This window comes from Perissodus microlepis, chromosome 10, assembly GCF_051167445.1.
Source record: "Perissodus microlepis isolate ML-2025 ecotype Zambia chromosome 10, ASM5116744v1, whole genome shotgun sequence".
Lineage (NCBI taxonomy): Eukaryota > Metazoa > Chordata > Actinopteri > Cichliformes > Cichlidae > Perissodus > Perissodus microlepis.
In genome coordinates this window covers 9,858,416-9,880,035 of record NC_140470.1, presented here as the reverse complement: position 1 = coordinate 9,880,035, position 21,620 = coordinate 9,858,416, and the positions used below count along the sequence as shown (strand labels likewise).

The 21,620-nt window shown below is 38.7% G+C and overlaps 1 protein-coding gene across 2 annotated transcripts in view; it reads left to right on the top strand.

Moving 5' to 3' along the window:
• The window catches only part of gabrb4 (gamma-aminobutyric acid type A receptor subunit beta4), a 54,775-nt gene extending 41,193 nt beyond the window's left edge, over positions 1-13,582 (top strand). The window contains exons 5-10 of one of the 2 annotated variants that reach the window (XM_084941836.1): positions 3,599-3,681; positions 7,883-8,020; positions 10,104-10,256; positions 11,325-11,581; positions 12,296-12,385; positions 12,687-13,582. In XM_084941836.1, coding sequence (XP_084797962.1) covers positions 3,599-3,681; positions 7,883-8,020; positions 10,104-10,256; positions 11,325-11,581; positions 12,296-12,385; positions 12,687-13,040 — 1,075 coding nt within the window. In that variant the 3' untranslated portion in view covers positions 13,041-13,582. The remainder of the gene's footprint in view (positions 1-3,598; positions 3,682-7,882; positions 8,021-10,103; positions 10,257-11,324; positions 11,582-12,295; positions 12,386-12,686) is intronic. The other variant, XM_084941837.1, reaches the window with a different exon arrangement.
• Positions 13,583-21,620: the final 8,038 nt, after the last annotated feature.

The window sequence follows — 21,620 nt, the reverse complement described above, 5'->3', positions numbered from 1 at the left end:
CCACAAAAGATGCATGGGAACATCAGCGTGTTGCACGCAAAGTCACTTCCAACATCACTAAAAGAAGATGTATTCAGTAAAAACTGTTGAGCAGGTTTTTCTAACTTGCCAATGGGTTCAGAGGCTGAATCATCACCAGCAAACCAACGAGCCAATATGAGCATTGAGGGCTTTGTTGAGCTAAGCTCTCGCCAGATTGTGTTCTCTCTCTTCCCGTTTCTGTAAATCTGCTCTCTCATGTTGCTCTGTTTATTAAGCCAAGCATTGTGATACTACAGTGATCTTCTTTGGTAAGCAAACTACCACACAGAGATGGATACAGGAGTAGACTGCGTAGGCGTCACAACTTTTGCTCAGATATCTGAAAGCCTACCAGTCTGTAGTGCCGAGCCTCTGGGATCCACCTCCAGATTGCTTTTAGTAGTGGTGTTATGTTGGCATAATTCTTTGAAATGAGTGGAATGAACCTTTTATTTATTTATTTTTTATATTACTGGCTGCATACTAGTCAGCCCTTTTGTTCATGAATCGTTTTTGCAATGCAGTGACTTAAAAGAAGCTGCAAAGTTCCATCAAAACAGAATTTTGACCACAAAGGTTTCTTTAGGCGTTAGATGCCAATTCCAATGGCCGGCCCATTGAGATGGCTCCCTTCCCCATACCTCACTTTCGTCTTTTACCTGCAAAGACAACTAAATTGCATTGCATATAAACTTAAAATCCAGAGCGTAGAGAGTGCTGAGTGTCAGACTGCAGTGCATGCACAGGTCTGAGGCTGCTGACCATCTCTTGTGGGACTGGAAGTTGCTGACCTACATCTGCTGACATTTCCAAATCCCAGCCCCTCGCTGTGAGCCATCCAAGCTCGTGCCTACTCAATGATGATTCTCTCCTGACTTGTTAACTGTCACATATAAAGTCAATTTCATTTCTTGTGGGCTTCTCTTCTTTTTTTTGCCGAGGGGTAAAGAATTCATTTCTGTCCATTACTCTGAGCTGCTGTTTCTGCAGCTGCCTGGATTTCACTGCTCCGCTGTGCTGCTGTATCAGGGGTATTGTCTTTTAAGAATAGTAACAGTGTCTTGACAGGATTTGTCTTCCTGTTTATGATCAAAAAGGACCCATTGTATTAGTTTTCTCTGGAGGGGGGGGCTCTCTTTTTTGGATGTTTTGTTAATGTTTGCTGTGCAATCATTAAAAAAAAGAGAGTTATGATTTTAACCTTATTTATTTTAATTAATAATTTTAACTGCAGTAAAGGAAAATGTTAAATTGATCATTTAATCAATGTAAAAAAACAACACAGTGTTTGATGGGATTGCATAAAACTGCAGATATCTGCACTTCATGATGAATAATCTATAGGCAAGAGACAAGATTATTGATAATGGAAACTGGCTGCTTTCTGTTTGTACGAGGCTATTAGCTCAAATTCTGTTGACTCCTTGAGTTTTCAGTGCAATTTCAGCACCAAGACCAAACCTGGCTAGTATGTAGACTATCTATAACAGAAGCCCCAAATGATTTTAAATGATCTCTGATAATTTATCTTTCTTTTTTTGTCTCCATGTTCTTTCTGCCGTCTGAACTGCAAAGGACTCAACTTTTAATATGATGATGCTATTAAAAAAAACCAATCTCATAGGCAAGTAGTAGTAGTAGACTGTAGTGATCACAGGTAAAGGTGTGTAGGGAGGTGGTCTGGGTGGATGGACAGGTTTGTTAAACACAAGAGGAAACATTCAAATGTAACCCAGGAGATCCCTGTTTGTTTCCAACTGGTAGCCAATGTTTCTTTTAACTGTGAATGTTCTACTTTTTCCTTGTCTTTGTTATTGTAATCATGATATCGAAGGACTGCTGCACTATCCCCTTTCAGCTGTTTATTTTATCTATGAACTTCAATCCCAATTGTATGTTTGCATAAATCTAGTTTACTCCAAACCCTGGTCTTTCTCTAACATGGTGTTCATGGTGCTCATATTACAAGTGCAGGGAGAAACCGACTAAATGGACTCATATAGCAATTCTAAACTGTAATTATTGTTAACTTCGACTTTTTTCAACTTTTGGTCTCGAATCACGATTGCCAAGGGACCTTTTCTGTTAATGTAATTAGGCATGATGTTATCTTGTCACAGTGTGTAACAATAGTGGCCCTGCTATACCCTCTCAGCAGAAGATCGCTGTGAGACAACAGGGAGGTGCAGTACAGTAGAGCAGAACAGCATGCAGATTGAACAGCTTACTGCTTGTGCAGCAGAATGCAGCACAGTGTCATTGTGAATAATAAACACATACGTGTCGCACACTTTGTTTATGTACATGTATAATTTTCTTTACCCTTCATGGTGCCTTTTGCCATCATGGCTTTAGTAGCCGCACATGCTGGGGTGTAAATATAGCCAAATCAGCTTCAGCAGAACATATTTTGTTTTCCTATTACCTGCCAGCAGAACTGTGTTCACGCCACCATGACCAATTTACAGACTCTGTGTTCAAGCAATATATTTCCAGCACAAAGAGCTTATTATCTAATGTATTTCTAATTCTAGTTATGGTAGATGGTTGTGTATATTTGCTTGCTATATTAGTATAAAACCATGGACTCTGGCAGCATCTGTGGCTTATATGATTCAGTGTATCCCAAAAGTATTGCATCCTCTAAAAGCTGAAACTTTGTGAGGTGCTATCATGCTCTCACATGAATGTGCTGCTTGCTTCTGTCACAAGGCGATGACCTGAAAGTTAATTTACTGTAAATATATTTTACTTGCACAGGGCAGCAGTAAGCAAATGAGAACTGGTGTGATGAACACATACCAGCTGGTATAAACAGCAGAAATGTAATAACTAAAATCTGCTGCACCAGTGAATATCTCAAAGACCCCCACATGTGTAATTTGTAGCCAAAGCTGCTTTCCCGTGCGCCTTGATTTATTGGCATTAAGCTACTATGCATACATTTTTCTAAAGCTACCTGGCAGAAATGCATATCTCAGAGCAAGCAATAAATAACATAAATCGACAAAATCCTACGCAGGCGCTGAGCAGTTAGTGATCCACATAAAACGAAATAACATCACCAGACCTCAAACATCACAAATGTATAAATCGCACTGAAGTCTCACATTTTCCCCTTTATAGAAAAGAACCTACAAAGCTATGTATGTTCAGACCCATAGGGACAGATAGAGTATTGGCAAACTGTCATCAAATCAATAACCTGCAGAATAATTACTCTTAAAGGGAATTTTGATTATGGAATCGTCATACTAATGGTTCATTATTATGTACAACATGACAAATGATGACCTCTATATTAAAGGAGAAATATAAAAATGTCAAGAAAAGGAAGAATTTGAAAAAAGAAAATCTACTTCCTGCAGATCTCCTGACCATGAGCTTCACATGTGCCGTAAAAAGGTTAATGCAAGTTTTGGATTCATGCAGGATTAGAACTTGAAACTTCCAGGTAAAGGACCACTCCTTACCCCACTGCACTATGTCTTCCTTGTTGTTGGACTTTTTACTACTCCCCTCATCTGGTCTCATCTGTACCAGGTCTTCATGTCTCTATTCTGTCTTTGTCTCACAGGATAACCACTACTGCTGCTTGCATGATGGACTTAAGGAGGTACCCTCTTGATGAACAGAACTGCACCCTGGAAATTGAAAGCTGTGAGTAATGCAAAAGACCCTTCAAAAGAAAATAACATACCTATAGCCATAAGTATAAATTTTTGTTCTCAGTCAAACTGTGCAATGCTCAGCGAAATAGCACAAAACCCAAAAGCAACTTCTCAGACCCTACAGGCCTTAGTTAGCATGTTAAATGTTAAAATCCATGACACTACAATTAGAAAGTATGCAAGAATGCACTGCATTTGGAAAAATCCAAAAAAAACCATATCAGCACAAACATGTAGGCACGGTGGTGGAAGGGTGATGATTTGGGCTTGTTTTGGAGACATGACCAGGACCTCTTCTGTATATCAAATGATTGTACAATCAAATGTGAGGCCCTCTGTCTAACAGCTAAACCTTGTCCGAAACTGGACCATGTAGCAGGACAATGATCTCAAGCAGGATGGATGAAAAAGAATCAATGTTGCAGCCTCAATTAGAGAGAGTGGCCCAAACTGTGAGGAGGAAGAAAAGTTGAGAATAATTATTTAAAAGCAGTACGGTTAGTCTGGGAGCTTAACTCTATTTTATATCAGAATTTTTGTCATATTTTTACTCCCCAGGCCCGATAATAATTTTCCTTCATAAACTGATGCATAAAAGGTTCAAGAGTTTCGCATAATGCAGACGGCCCCCAGTATGCTCCACCCTAATGTTCAACCATGACTTTTTGCTAGCTAATCACTACAATACAGGTAATCTATATTGAATTAGGTGCAAATACAGAAAGTTTTATTTTGGTTTATTTTGTAGCATGAGGAATTGGAAAGATATTTGTCATCTTTGCACATGTATGGCAATTGTCTGATGTTTAACCCTCGGCGTATATGACTTCATGACTGCCTTCAGAAAAAGAAAACGTTGCAGTGCTTGATGATGTGCATTGATTACTCACCTCCAAAAGAGACAGTAATCAATCCAAAAGGGTTTTTAGGGTGCATAGATCAGCAAAGAATGCAGAGGAGAGAAACTAATATGACCGTAAATGACTGCAAAACTGAGCTGAAATAAAATACACGCACAAAAATTAGATAACTTCTTTGGTTCCTTTCAGTAGTCTGGGAAAACACCGATACACTCGAACTGTCTGCGTTCTTTACAGGAAAAGGGAGAAAAATTGAATCTATTTGGATGACGACATCACTTAAGTTGATGAAATAGGAAGTGAGGTTGAGATATAGTCCCTATTACTGGCAAAATCTTTTTCCCGGTTGCTGCCTTTTTAATGTTGCGGCTAAGTTTTGGCTGAGCTGAAGTCCCAGTTTTAATAGTCACAGTCCGCCATCAGTGTGACAGATGGACCAAGCCAGCCGTGGATTATTCAGTGGCAAAGGGCAGTAATTAATACTGCAAACCGTAGTGAACTTTCAATGTGTAACATAGTGTCCACATTAATAAATAATATACTAACTCTACCCATCACATCCACATCATACATTTCAATGAATAATTTGTACATAAGACATGTAACCAATATATCGGTAGCAAGAAGGTAGTAATTAGTTATTGGTTAGGTTCCATTTAGCACCCTGATTCAGGGCTTATCAGCAATGATTTATTTAGAAGGTAGTCTGGACCCAGATACTTTGAATAAGGTAGTGTGTTTCTTTCAAAAATCGGAACTTTTTCAGTATGTCCTAAAGGGGCAGTTTGATATTTTTCGAAAGACTAATAAGTTAGCCATGCTCACCGAAGGATTAATAAACAGTCTTACCACTACCACAACACAAAGCCATCAAACAATACTTGTGTTAACAAAGAAAACAAAGTAAAAAACAATCATAAACTCAAAGTAGCGTATGCTCTACCCATAATTTGCCAAAAGATGCACAACGCAAAACTACAAACATCAACAAAGTATCAAAAAAGACCAGGAAGGGTTTGGGATATTTATCAATTTCCTGGTCTCAACCCAACAGTGCATGCTTTTCAGTTACTAAGTACAAACCTGAAGGCAGAGAGAACCACAAACAAGATTTCAGCCAGTCAAAGGATTTTCATCCAAGTATAAAAAACAATCCTTATGTTTAAAATTGTGTTAATTATTAATTTTGATCCTCTGAAAACGAGTGGGCTGTGTTTAAAAGTGTCTATAATTCCCAAATAGTTATTGAAAAAAAGCCCTTGAAATAAAAACTAAAAGTCTGCACTTCACTTTAAACTTTCTTATAAAATACAACTCCTAACATTAGCTGGCAGCTGTTTCACATATTATTTTCCCCCAAATGCTTTAATTTCAATAAATCATTATCCGAGAGAAAAATATGCTTGTGGTGTAATTAAAAATTGTATTTGCTTGATCATTTTCATTGACCATTCCATCAATCAAATCCACTTGCTCAATACACCAGATATTTTGTGGTTCATGTTGTTCAAGATAAAACTGCCTAGCATTTACCCTCGGGGATTTCAATAAGCAATCAAATATGGACAGGCTGTGAATTAAAGACTTGCATGCATTTCTGCTATTTACAGTCATGGAAGCTATGCACTAGTGAATGGTGCACATTAAACATCAGTTTGATTTATAAGTCAGCCACTTGTTTCAATTTCATGGACAATGTCCCATTTCCTATAACCTAAAAGAGAGATTTAATAGTAATGAATCCTGGTCCCTTACTGAATGCAGTCCAGGTCTGAGCACAGAGTAGTAGAATGTGAAATGGAGTAATACTTCTCAGACTGAGAAACGGCTCTGCAGTGAATGCATGCTGGCCTACTGACATAAATCTAACTGTGGTCACTTTCAATTGCACTGCCAGTTGAGAATATGTGGGCGCGTCATACCTATGATACAGTATATGTTAATTTATGTAGATATTAATGCATACGGGGCTATATCTTCACAGGAGATGGGATAGTGAAGCATGTGATTATGGATTGGTAGATTTAAGGCTTAAGCAAAAATGTGTTCTTCCTGCTCCCACTGCTTGACTACACTTGATCTTTTATTTAACAAATACACCAAATGAAAAACTACAACAAAAACATGAAAGTTTGTTACACGTAAATGTTCCAGATCGTGAAACAAATTTTAATATTAGACAAACATAACCCAAAATACAGTTTTTAAATGATGATAGCTTTTATTAAGGAGAAAAAGCTATCTGAATCTACCCGTCCCTTTGTGAAAAACAAATGCCACATGCACTTTTTTGAGCCACCCTTGGCGGCAAGAACTGCAGTCAAGCATTTGCAAATACTGGCAATGAGTCTTTCAAATCACTGTGGAGGAGCTTTGGTTCACTCTTCTTTGAAGAATTGTTCTAATTCAGCCACATTGGAGGGTTTTTTGTTTTGTTTTTTAGCAGGAACGGTCCAGTCCTTTTAAGGTCTTGCCAAAGCATCTCAATTAGATTTAAGTCTGGACTTTGACTGCTACATAACCCCAGTATGCATGAGCTTCAGGATACAAACTGATGGCAGGGAATTCTACTTCAGGACATTCTGGTAATGAGCAGAAATCCTGGTTCATGCTCCTGAAGTAGCAAAGCAACCGCAGACCATCACACTACCACTACCATGCTTTTCTGTTGATATGATGTTCTTTCTTCTTTTTCTTTTTTTTTTTAAATAAAATGCTGTGTTAGTTTTACAAACCTCAGCCTTTGTCCACAAATCTTTTCCCAAAAGTCTTGGGGATCATCAAGATTATTATTTTTTTGCCTGTTGAGTGGTCAACATTGGTTTTTGCTATTCCATGGACACCATTTTTCCCAGTCTCTCTCTTATTGTTGAATCATGAACTCTGACCCTTACTGACAGATAGATAGATAGATAGATAGATAGATAGATAGATAGATAGATAGATAGATAGATAGATAGATAGATAGATAGATAGATAGATAGATAGATAGATAGATAGATAGATAGATAGATAGATAGATAGATAGATAGACTTCAGTTTTTACCATCTAAAAAACTTAGAATTACTATTTCCTTTCCTTTGTCTTGCAGTTGAATTGTGATCAGAGAGATGATCAGAGTGAAACTATTTTAGGAAGGCAGTCAACAGACATATAAAGACACCATGTTCCTGAACTCTCTGTGACTTGAAAGCAGTGCAGGCCCTGACTTATTATCCATACTCATGTATCAGACTTCATACAGAAATGTGGTTGACTTTAACGAGGATTTCTTTATCACATTTACACCTCCCTCCCCTGACTTCTCATTTTCCCCGACCTTGGCACAGATGGATATACCACAGATGACATTGTATTCTTCTGGGAAGGAGGAGACAATGCTGTTACAGGCGTTGACAAGTTAGAGTTACCTCAGTTCTCCATCGTGGCCACCCAATTGGTGTCCAAGGAGGTCATCTTTACTACAGGTAAGAATGCTTCACATCTATTTAGACAGAGCCTGCATACAAGCACAATAAATCACAATAAAAATGCAGAAATTTAGAAACTGAGCTGCTGGTTATGAAAGCCTGAAATGGTCCAGCAAACATCTTTTTTTTCTCACAAATTAGAGATTATAGAGAACTGTCTCATCAGGATTACTCATGCAACACTTCTAAAACTCTTGATTTAGCTTTTATTTATCATTATTGCTATTAAAAGAATCATAACTACAAGAAAACTACTGCTGTGCACAGTGAGCTATGAAGATGGAGAGCAATGATGAGAGGGAGGCTGTTTTTTCCAGGAATTAAACTACCAATTAACAAAAAATATCTTGTTTACTTTAAACAAAAAGTGCAAAAGCAGCAGCTTTTATATTGCCTTATACTGTATACTTCTTGGCCTGTGGCAGTGCCTCCTTGCAATCTTGTCAGTTTGCTCGGCAAACGTCAGTGACTCCGGGGATGAGATGTGTTAATTAGAGCGCTTGAGAGAGATAAATAGCGTTATTAGTAGGTGAGCTTTTTCCCCTCTGAATACAGGCATGCTAGCTCATTATCCTTATTTGCAGTATTTATGTTAAGCTAACACTTCACTCTCTCTGTGCTTCGTATTCAGCGTACGGATTATTAATCTTTTCATCGGACTTTCAACAAGCAAAGATGTAGAAGCGACCTTAGACGTGTAACATGAATGTCCTTTTAGTTGTGTTTCAACTGATTCCAACTTCCCTTAAGCAACCAGACAAGGGTAAACAGAGGAAAAAGTCGAATGTATGATTAATAATTCATTGAGTTTGACGACTTCCAATAATATTTGTTGCTGCTCTTTATCTGGCATGTATTTATCACATTTGATAAAGCATTTATGCGAATGTACCAGTCCATTAAAAGATTTACAGGTAATTCGAGGTTGCTACATCAACAATACAATACAAGTGAAAATCATGCAAAGAAAAAAAAAGTGGAAAATTGTCCTTTGGTGAGACGCACTACAGATGCATTATTCTTCCCGATGACAAGATGACAGATCAGTGACTTAAAGGTGGTAAGTCAGGTAACACATTGGTCCAAAGCCAACAACTACAGTTTCTATTGTGTGGTGGTGCATTAGTGCAATGGCACAGGTAACCTTTACATCAGTGAAGCTCCCATTAATACTCAATAAAATTCATGAAGATTTTAGAGCAGCACTTTTTGCCGAAAGTTCTTTCAGCAACATAATGTCCAACCAAATCCTCTTGGAGTTATAGCATCCAGAGTAAAAAAGTAAAAACCGACACTGGATAACACATTCACCTGTTCAGTTCCCAAATGCTCATCTTTTTGTGTAAAAAAAATGACGAGATGTAACACAGTGCCCCTGTCGCAACTTTTGCTGACAGTTTCCCACTCAAAATGAAATTCTGTTAGACATAAACATGCCCTTGCACGATTTCCAATTAAATATTGTGCTCAAAATCTTTTGTACATAATTGTATTCTAGTTTTAATTACATTTTTTTTTAACTATCTTGTCTAGACAGCAGAGAAACCATCCATCAGTGTTTACATTGGCTGATAGTTTTCCTAGAAAACATTTTCTGGTAAGATTCTGCAATAAATGACTTACGGCACACATTTTTCTTCCTCTCAGCGTATAGGCATGCACTGCAATTATCCACCTTTAAAAATGGCCGTTTGTTAATGTTTAGAGGACAGAGAAAGTGCAAAAGAAAAGCAGAGCAGCTCACTGTGACAATTCTCAGAGGGATGCTGGAGCTGCCTGCTGAGGTAGGGGTTGCAGAAAAATCTGCCTCGTTTGCGACTTTCTGCCATGTTTAATTGGAATCGAACTTGTCCCTGGAAAGGAATCCATCGCTTTGGGGAAATTAAGTGCTCCATCTGAACAAATGGAGAAATGACTACCCTGCGTGTTGTCAAAGTGCAGAGTTTGGAACACTTAAATTGTGCCATGGTTTCTCCCTTCTTTTTTCCTTTCTTTCTTTTTCTTTTTTTTTACTAATGTGTTTACACTCTTCTCCTGCTCTTTTCCAAAATCACCCATCCTCCATCCTCTCTCCTTACAGGTGCATATCCAAGGCTTTCACTGAGTTTTAGGATTAAGAGGAACATTGGATATTTCATCTTGCAGACATATATGCCCTCTATCTTGATCACCATCCTCTCCTGGGTCTCCTTCTGGATCAATTACGATGCCTCTGCAGCTCGGGTGGCCCTGGGTAAGCCGCAGCCACTGCTGCATTATTAAACTCATAACTATCCCTGCTAGAATATATTTATTATCACAGGAACGAACAACATGTGGCTGTCGTGCAGTGTTACTTGTTCCTGTGTAACTCTGAAGCATATACAGGCAAATGACTGATAGACAATTACAACAAACGCACACCTAAAGGTCATAGTGTCAGCTATTTTTAATAGGACATTGCAGTCATGTGGAATTTCTTTTGTTCCCAGAAATTAGTCCAAAAACAGAATAACACAACTATTTCAGTGAGACAGTATTAAAAAAATCTTTATTTTAAATATAATATTTTTATTGCAAATAATTAGTAGTGACATGAGGACTAGCTACACTACCAAAATTGGTAACTTTCATGACACTTATCCAATTTCTCAAGTATTCTCAGAGCATTGTCTGCCATGATAATTGAATAAACCGCATCAAAGTGACTAACGCTATGATAGTTAGACTAAGATGTGATCAGGGTGGCACGGTGGCATGGTGATGGTGCAGCGTCCTCTGTTCAAATCCACCCCCCGGCTGGGCCCTTCTGCGTGGGGATGTTTTCATGGTCTTTCTCTGGCAGTCCAAAGACAGGCTTATGTTAGGTTCACTGGTGATTGTAAATTGGAGGTAGATGTGAATGGTTGGCTGTCTCTCTGTGTTAGTGACAGAGGCCCTGTGAAAGCGGCGGACTGTAACTCCTACTTTGGAGCCAATCAATGAACTCTAGTAAAAATATGTATCCAATTACATTTACTTAACAATCCCACTTTTCTCCTTATCTCCTCTAACACGTGTTAAAGGCAAATATTACTTAGGTACCACTATATTAGCAAAGCAATGCAAGATTAAAAGGGAGAAAAGAACACTGGAATGACATTTTTGTCTAAATAAAAGTAAATTGTGCACTCCTTTCACCACTTCTATCACCACGCAGTAAGTAACGATACACAAGTACAGTTTGGAGTAAAAGCGTGTACATGTGCAGTATCTGACTGTCTCTGCGTTTCTTTTCTGTGTGTGTGTGTGTGTGTGTGTGTGTGTGTGCTGCTGTACTCAGGTGTGACAACGGTGCTTACCATGACCACTATTAACACCCACCTTAGGGAGACTCTCCCAAAGATTCCATATGTGAAAGCCATCGACGTCTACCTCATGGGCTGTTTTGTGTTTGTGTTCCTGGCCCTGCTTGAATATGCCTTTGTAAATTACGTGTTCTTTGGTCGGGGCCCCGCGCAACAGAAGAAACTCAGCGAGAGGCTGAACAAAGCCAACAATGAGCGCACAAGATACGAAGAGAAGCGCCTGAGGGAACAGGTTTGCATCTTCATCTGCCGCCTCTCTCTCTCTCTCTCCCCCCCCCCCCCCCCCCTTTTTTTGTACTCCACCTCTCTGTGTCAGTCAGAGTTCAAGTACAAAACAACGATGTTCTGCACATAAGATTTCGAGCCACAGCCATTTTATCCAAAGACACATATGCATACACTAGTCCCTGAAGTAATCTTCCACAAGCATACTGATGCCACCACAGCCTAATATGCATTCACCGACCATCATCCATTGCTTCTCCCTCAAGCACTGACTGCTTTTTATCGAACATAGCCTTTTTCATTGAGATACCTATTCATCTAACTCAACAGTGGTGTAAACATTCCCATTTCTTATTTAGGTTGTTGTCTATGTTTATGCTGTAGGCTTTATTCACTCTCACTCGGCCGCCCTTATATTTCAGCGCCCGTTTTCCTGCAAAATGAAAAAAAAAGAAAAATTGGATAAACATCAAAACGCAAGATAAGGAAGCATCAGCACTTATGCAATTTGCCAATGACAGATGCTAAAATGGAGTGAAAAAAGCCCCCCCCCCTTTCCTGTTTTCCTGTGTGTGAGGTACTAAAAATGCTATGCTTATTCAAAAGTTGTTCCTGTTAACTCTATGTCTTATGCCTTGTGTAATTTCTGAGAAAATGTGCTTATTTGCCAGTATTTTTATAGCCGTTTAATGTTCTCTTCATTTTTCTTTCACATTGCAAGGACTCCATTTCCGTGCCGTTTCAAACCAACACCTTCAGGTCATTTACACAGCGAAGAAATCTGTATCTCGAGGAACAAAGAAAAGTTGGGGTACATTTATTTAGCAATCATATCAGCTGTAGGCCAGACCTCACGATAAAGTAACTTTTGTTAAAAAAAAGAAAGAAAAAAGAAAATAATAATAGCAGTAATATATGAAAGTCTTGTTAACTATTTCTGTTGCATGCGAGAAATGACATTCCATATCATCCCTGCATTTTGCTTAAGCTTGACAGCTTGTGGGATGGGAGGGGGGGTTTAACATAAGTATCAGTTTTAATGGGATTAATGGGGCTGCTCCTTGGCATTTCAGACCTCGCTGAATCTTTGTGTCTTTCGCCGCTTTGCACAGGTGGATGCTTATGGAAACATCCTCCTCACCACGCTGGAGATGAATAACGAAGTGATGCCTTCTGACGTGGGGAGCAGCGTCAGTGACTCTCGGAATTCGGTCATGTCCTTTGACAGCTCCGGGGTCCAATTCAGGAAGCCCATGGCCCCCCGAGATGGCTTCAGCCACCACTCGCTGGATCGGAGTGCCATGCGGAGCCGGGCCAACTGTCGGCTAAGACGACGCTCCTCCAAGCTCAAGTTGAAAATCCCCAACCTGTCAGATGTTAGCACCATTGACAAGTGGTCCCGGGTCATTTTCCCTATCACCTTTGGATTTTTCAACCTTATCTACTGGTTGTACTATGTGAAATGATGTGCATCCCACAAGGAATCATGGGCCATATTTTGAGAGCACATTAAATTGGCTTTGATACAGTTCCAAAATATGTATACACATATACGAGTTGAACATATGTATATGCATATTTCTATATATTATATTTATATATACACATGTGAAATCCGAAAGACCTTTCTGCTGTACAAAGTATTAATAGGATGACTTGAATGTTTAAGAATAATTGTGAAAGAAGAATTTGGAGGCTTTGAGTTTCTTTTTCCTGCTGAAACGAACAAAACAAACACGAGATCCCACCAGGGGGTTTTTGGAACTAAAGACTGCATGATATTTTTGCTAAAAAAAAAAAAGAAAAAAAAGAAAAGGGGGAAAAAAAGAGAAGAAAAAAAGAGAAAGCAAAAGCTCTCGAGAGAGAAACGATGTCTCAGAGTCCCATTGACTTTTTATTGATACTTACTGTAATCAAAAATCCTCTTCTGCAGCTCATGAAATCAGTGGTGGCTTGTCTGTTCAGGCATCAGCTGAGTGAGATCCTTGGCACCCCCCCCACCCCACCCCACCCCCCCAGCCCAGCCCGCTCCCCACACACACCCCAACAGCCGAATCCCCCACCTCCCCCACCCCCACCATCACCCATGGATAACATGCACGGAAATCTCCGGTTCTACTATGTACAGCAACCTTGTTTGGATTATGTGTTGTTCCTTGGGTTTTTTGAAGTGATATCGTTCTCTTTATCAGACATCAACTCTGGCCTAATGGTCTCCATTAGAGGGCCGCTCGGATGGGGGACGACCGCCGCATTCTCGACGAGAGTCAACACAACCCTTGTATTCCTTTCTCTTCTCATGTTGTTTTTAGAAACGCGTCCTCGCTGGAGGGTGGGGATTGGGTGGGGGTGGGGGGTTGGAGGTTGAGGGAGAGGGCTCCTTTTTTTCATTACGGTTAAAAACAAAATACTGATTATTGTAGATATGGTTTTGACTTGAAAAATACTGTGATTTCAGAGAGTGTCAGAACATGTTCTAGAGCTAGGGCATTACAAGATAAAAGAGTCAAAGGTATGCATTACTCATTTTGATTGTTTGGAGATAAAAAAAAAAAGAAGCATATTCTGTACATTTTATCATTCAGTATTCTCATGAAAGTATATTTGTGCTGTTTCTTTCCTCCTAACGACGCTCTTTAGATGCAGCGTTCATTGACGTCATATCCTGCTTTGTGTTTTCTAAGAGGAAACGGAGGATTGCTTTTGTGATTCGTTTGAAATTATTCTGCAGTGAAGATGTGCGAACATGTATATTCAAAAGAGTCAACATATCCGCCTACAGTTTGACCAGTTGTCATTGAGTATATAGTATTCTTTTTTTGTTTTGTTTTGTTCGTTGAGCATTCTTCTCAGTGTCGGAGGCTCTGAGGTCGAGATTATTTGATCGGGATAGTATCGGCCAGCACGTTCAGAAGGTGGTGGGGAAAAAAGTATTCAACGTTTCAATCTTAAACTCAGTCAGTGCCATCCCACACATACGCCAAACCCCGAGGATCAGAAACGACAGCCTATAAGCAGGAAGGATTCTTGGGGGGGAAAGTGTCCCAGAAATAGCCATAAATTGAATGATGTAACAACCAAAAGGCCTACAATCCATATGGATTATTGCTGTTTTGCTCAAACACAAACACACACCTACACACACACACATGCAGACACACACACATTGCATTTTCAGTGCTCAGGTTCATTTGCAAAGAAAAAAAAAAAACCTCTAAGATTTTGTATTTCATTAATTAATTCATTGTATTTTTAGTTTTTTTAATAGGCCTGGTTAATAGTGTATATAGGTTGAAAAATTGTAGCCACTAAAAAGCGTTTATGATATTAAAGCAGATGGACAGCTGACACTCTGTAAAAGTTTTGAAAGACAGAAAAGAGAGCAAAAAGCAGCAACATACACAACCAAACCTAGTTAGGGGCATTGGCCCCGGAGAAACATATAAAAGTTACAAAGAGAGCAAATGTGACCTACACACAAACATCTGGGATAAGACTGGCATGGAAGGGCAACATATTAATGAAGTTAAGGTGTCTAAGGTGTGTTAAAATAAAAGGAGTGCTAATCAGAAACCAATTTGTCTCCTTACGTCTTAGTGAAGTTTGTATTGTGATGTGGCCCAAGCCTTGAGCTGAGTTTAGTATTCCTTATTGTGTACATTTTATGCATTGTTGTCTTATTCTCTAGAAGCAAAAAAAGAAGAACAATCACTGTTGAATATAAAGCAACCCATGAAATCTTACAGAAAGACAACAAGAGTAACACAAATACATAGTGTAGTGTGTTTATATCGGATGTCTTGTCTTTGTTCCAGCAGCCAAGTAGTCTGCTGTCTCGGTGATCCTAAAGTCTAATCATGCGGCTAGAACACAGCGATTACTGAAGAAAAGGAAATAGATATTTATGAGAAAATTTGACCAAGCCCGGGAGCAGGTTCTCTTGTTAAGTAAAGATTACATATTCAGTGGCGTACTGTAGCAAGGGTAAAGGATAGAAAGGGGGTGGGGTCTTTTAAAGTTGCCAAATGAAAGTGAGTTAAGGCTGTCAACAAAAAACACAGGCAGTGGTTACGACATGCCTAAAAAAGCCCAGTACCAGTTTTAAAATAGCATTTCACTGATTTAGCATCACACTCCTATCAGATTGTCAGACTCTGGATGGACAGTTTAGAGCAAAAAGAAGGAGAAATGTCTGTTTTTAAAGAAAATTATTATTCTCATAAATCTTTTCATGTTAGAGTCTTGCATCTACGGAAGAAACTCCACCAAAATGGCATCACTTGGAGCACAAAAGCTTTATGCAGCTTCGTTCACATATGCAGTAGTAGCGCCAAACACCCGCCCAACTAATGCTAAAGTGGAGTGCCCCTTTGACATAATTATACGCATCCCTGTTACACATATGCTGCAATTTTAACATATGAGGATGTTCTGATGTAAGACATTCAGTTGACATCATTACTGTACACAGTCCTCAGTTTTCCAGTCGTTTTTTTGCAGTCAGATTTTGATTGCACTCCCACAGTGTGGACAGTCGACTTTAGGGGTGTCACGATAACCGTTTATTAACATTAACTGTGATATTTAGGAATGAAATATGGATCTTGTGCTAATTATGCACATGTAATAAGTGTTTTGCTTTTGTTTTTTTGTATGCCTTTGTAGAGTTACAGTCACAGTCCCTCATAACTTCCATGCAGTTGTATTATGAGTTTCATTAATTTGCCAGAAAAAGAACCCAAAATAAACAAAGTTATATTAGAATTTGACCAACAGCATTAGTGCCTTTTTTTTTATTTTGATAATGTTGGTGATTTTTTTTTTTTTTATCGTGACAGCCCTAATTGGTAAGTGATACACAGAGTTCTCTGAGTCGGGGAGAGAGATATACATATTCCAATTTATGTTGCAGGTTACAATAAAACAAGGGTAATATAAATGGAAGTTCATACCAGTAACACACAATTTACTTCTTTTTTTTTTTTAATGAATTTTTGTCATTTCATCCTGCGCTGCACACTAACAGCTTGTCAAACTGTTTGAATGGAATTTGGTGGATCTTCGCTAAGAGTTTGGTCAAACTATGAGGCCAGATTATACCGTTTGTTCTAGTATAAACAAGCACTTTTTGTTTGTTAAAGTATCACAACCACAAGTGTTTTTAAGTAAATTGGTGGAACGCATTTGACTAGGGTTCAATGATTTGCACTTACACTACATTTTGTGATGTAAACTGACACAAGTATCACATTCTTGTTCAGGTTGGTTTATTGCCAGAAATCAATTCAAGCATCCATTTTCATATATATATCTATATATATATATAGATATATATATATAGATATAGATATTTTTTGTCAATAGTAAATGCATATCTCTAATAAACACCAAGCAAATATGGAGGGAAAACATTAGCGGCCCTTGCATGCTCGCAGAAGAAGAAGAAAAAATACAACAACAACAAAATTCCACCACTCATTTCAGGGAGAACATGTATTACCTGCTTTCTGAACACGAAATCAGCACATTGTTCCCCAAAAAGCTGTGAGGATCTTCTGTTCTATGCTTTCACTTTAAATTTTTTGCTTATATGAGAGAGAAAATAAATTTCTTTTGACACATGTTCATGGAGTGGAGCAGGAGGAGGAGGAGAAAAAATGTGTTGAACTGATTTCAATGTGAATTTTCTTGCCTCTAGTGTATATGTGTAATTACATGTGAATTGTACTGTAAATATGATATCTTTCACTTAATAGTTCTTAATGCATGAACAAAAACATGGCAGTTCGTAATACCAGCTAGCCTCACTGCTAATGGCATGGACAGCTTCTCTAGCATTGGCATACTTCTGCAAACGAAACCTAAAAAATGAAACAGAAGAAATACACGGTGTGCACAAAATAATGGAGAAATCAATGCAAAGTCCTCTGACAGTGAAGGAGTTTCTGGTGGTCCCGAGCTTGTATCGGTTCACCCATTCCCTCCAGAACAAGGCTAATGCTAATGCTGTTGAAGATGCCTGGAAATTACAGTATGCGGCCTTGGTGCACTCTCAGCGAATGGGAATTTCCTATTAACTTTAGGATTTGCAGAAGATTTCAGTACAGGACACCTGCTGCATTTACCTCAGCCATGGATAAACCACTCAGTCATCCGCGAATCCTCTCAGAAAATTAAGGGCATGATCGGCTTGCTGGCTCGTAGAGGCTAGAGGAGCAGGTTTGCCTTAAGAAGGCGAGTGGGATGTTCTTACCTGTTCCTCAACAAGACAGTCGCATGTGCCCTTGAGCAAGGCACTCAGCCAGTTGCCTAAATGCAACTGCTCAGTTGCACAAATCTGTGTAGGATGGCAGTGAAGTATTTTTTAGCGGGGGTGAGGGTATTAATACAAAATTGTTCCCTGGGTGCATGTAAAGATCCACGAATCTCATAGTATTATTAAACAGTTTAGTTAATGTGGGCTTGTGCTCTTTTCGATGTTCTATAAAGTGCCACGTTAAATGCCATTACACATCTTACCAAAGTTTCATCTCCAGTCTCCACATTAGCTCGCTTCATGTGGCACTGAAAGAGTGAACCACAACCACGCGAGCATGTTGAACCAACCAAAACACCAGAACAAGGCTGACTGGCTCCTCACTGTTGGAAGAACTTTTGTTGGTGCATTCATTATTTTGTATGTACCTTGTAACTGGTTTTGTTTTGCATGACCTGAGTTTTAAAAGGTTAATTTTCCTACATTTTTACTCCGCACCATCTGATTCATCTCCACAGCCAGGAAGAGAAAGATCCAGTGTTTACATGCTCAAAATTGCACTTGTTTTACAGCCAGTTCTGCAAATCTTGTGAAAAAAAACTGTTCATAAAACTGGAGGACGTATCGCGCGATTGTGGCAAAACGCGAATATGTACCTCTGCAAAAGTAACTGTAAATCACACAATTTGGAACAGATGCACCAAGCGGATGCTGTAGTTTTATCAGGTTCAGCATAAGCATTAACATCAAACGCCCTTCAGCTACAAAGGATGTAAAGGATGCTTGCTATTAGCATCTGAACGTAAGCCATGTGATTGCACAGTGAGTTGGTGTTCCCTGTATTTTCCTCTCTAAAAAGTTGCCTCTGGTTAAGGTCTGTTGTCGGTTACTGTACGAGGATTCCCGCAAAGAAGCTGTGCTGATTCCCACTTACGCATCAGTTTACTGTACCTCCTTCTTTAAAGGAGGAAGACTAGATCATGTTTAACCAGTAGGTAAGAAAATTATCCAACACTTTTTAAATTTTGGCAATGGAAGAAAACAAAAAAAGAACCCCACAAGATAAACAGCCCATTATTTTTGCTTTTTCCTTTTGTTTCGGTATAAATTAGTAAATGATTTTTCTTCATTTCTGTGTTCATTTCGAATTTATTGTATTCGTTACATTTGTTATGGATTGTTATTCTTACTGTTGTTGTTTTATCATAAGAAGGAAATGTAATTCATCTGATATACTGGCACTGGAAGAAAAATGCATTTGTTTTTTTGTACTGTAATTGTTTTGTTCACATTGGGCGCTTATTTGATTCAGTTGTTTAATAAGGTGTTTGATTTCATTTGGAGTACCAGTACTCATGAAATCAACATTTGTGTAGTATGAAGTTGTATTTTTTTTGTCAGTGCAAAATTAATGTTATAGTGTCGATCAGCTTTTTTAGGTGTTTGAACAAAATGTGTTTTTTACAAATACAAGGTGTTCAAGTATGTGGTATAAAAAGGGTTATCATTCAAACAACCGACTTTTTACAAATAAAGGCTTATACAGTAAAGAAAGCTAATGTCTTTTCATTTGCCCTTTGTGGACTAATATATGACACCGTTTCGTTTGACTTTTGATTAATTTCTTTTTCAGATATTAGTCCCCAAAAGGTAAATAGCATAAATACAATGTTGCAAACCAAGAGGACAAAATCAGGTATTTGCCATTGCTACTCCAGGTTGTTGTCAGAGCTCTCACCGCTTAGCTGGTGTCTTGCTTTTGATAAGGACTGCTGGATATGAAGACAGTCTGAAAACAAAAAATTAAGAAAAATCAAGAGTGTCTTCTTTTAATTTGATTACAAAACATTGCGCGTTTATGAGAATATACCTCCTTTCATACCCTATTTCCTGAATAAAGACGCAAAGTGACTCCTGCTGACAAGTGTAATATTTGCCCCTTTTTCAATTCAGGAACTATTAAGATTCATTTTTCTTTACATTCTTTACAGATGTATGATAATAAATCGTAGAGCAGGAATGCCTTTGTGGGGCAGTTTGCATTCTACAAAACACATGATGATTAATTTGCTCTTTGCTAAGACTCTTTGTCCTCTGGCTGAGGGCATGGTGCTATATATGGTTGCACATTAGGGTTGTTTTTTTCCTGGATGCAGTCTGGGCTTGAACTTTTAGGTGGTGAAAGTGAATAGAATGGGCTCTCAATGTAATTGCACCTTGAGCAAAGACAGCAGTAATGATCCAGAGAGAGAGATTTAAAATATGTTGTACAAAGGCATCTAAACTTTAAGAAACATTCATTACTGTCCAAATCAGCTTATTGATTATGCAGATCAAGTAGCACGGTGGGTTTGGAGGGGCTTTGGGATGCAACCTGTGTCCCAGTCGTCAGTCTCATTTGAAGCAACAACCTGAATAAAAGCACATCAGTGTTTTAAATGTAAAGCATGTACTTTTACCACACTACCAACATTGTGTGTCCTCCGAATGATCTAACAAGGCTTTTCATGCATAGACAAAATGTATTAACTCGTTTCGATGCTGTTTAAGGTCTGTTCATCAGCTGTGCTTGCAGTCATACTCAGAAAGCACAATATTTTCCACTGTGTGAAAGCCATGTTCCTGCCAAAGTGCAAAGACATTCAATTCAGGTCCACCAGAGGCTTTAAATAGCCTTGTAGGTGTGAATGTGTTTGTCTACATCCATGTTAGCTATGTGATAGACTGGAAACATGTCAAGGTGAGCCCTTGTCAGATCCCTAGTGCTTGCTGAAATGGATTCCAGCCCACTCCTGTGACCATGGAGAACATAAGGTTTAAGAAGCGGATAGATACTTGCACTTTATATGTCTTTAAATACATGTAGCTATCTGTGTAGTTGCAATTACATAATGGAAAAAATCTGTCTTTAAAATAAGTAACCAAATCAGCAGATACCAGAATGTGCTGTTATTTGTGTATCAGTAGATTTAAAGAGTCATCAGTTCCGTGCCTCTTAATGATTTTTAAACACAGATATCCTGAGATACTAACATTTCAGTGTTGTGCACTATTACAAACTAGACTAGGTAAAGTTTTAAGTGCTTATTAGCTTCAAAGTTCAGCTCATTAGTCAAGTTCATAACAGAAACATCGATGCTGCATTTACTATCCTCACTGGTGCCTTTGGCTGGGGACACGACATAATAGATGGATTTTTCATAATTTCCAGATGGGTTGCATCACCCGTCAATAAAATATTCAAGCAAAAACTTCTATATCTTATTACCTCAGTTAACCCTCTCAGGCTCAAATTAAACTTTTTGTTGCTAATGCACAACCAAGTCCTGCAGTGGTAAAAAAAAAAAACAAAACATAAAATATGTATGTGGGGTAATCAGGTTGTTAGTTTTTAACTGTTGCAAATCGGCAATGCCTGCCTCAGGAGGGTTAAGAAGCTTAATAGAGTTGTTGATCTTTTACCTGTTTAGATATATTGCCTGCCTACAATAACCTAGCTGCTTAAGCTAACATGTCTACTTGGATTGAATCATGTTTCTGAGAAAAGGTTTTTCTCCCAAGGCCTAAATACAAATGCAAACTTAGGTCATCCAATTCAAGGAATTCAGATACACACTATTAACATGAATCTATTTTGCCTTTCATGCCTGGTGCCCGCTAAGCACTTGTATGCTACTGGGGATTTATCGAATTTCAAATAAGATGAACTTCAATCACAATGCGTGGTGCTGCTCTGCACACAGCGGTGGTAGCATCGTTGCTGTTGACACATCCTGTTTGGAGCCCCAGT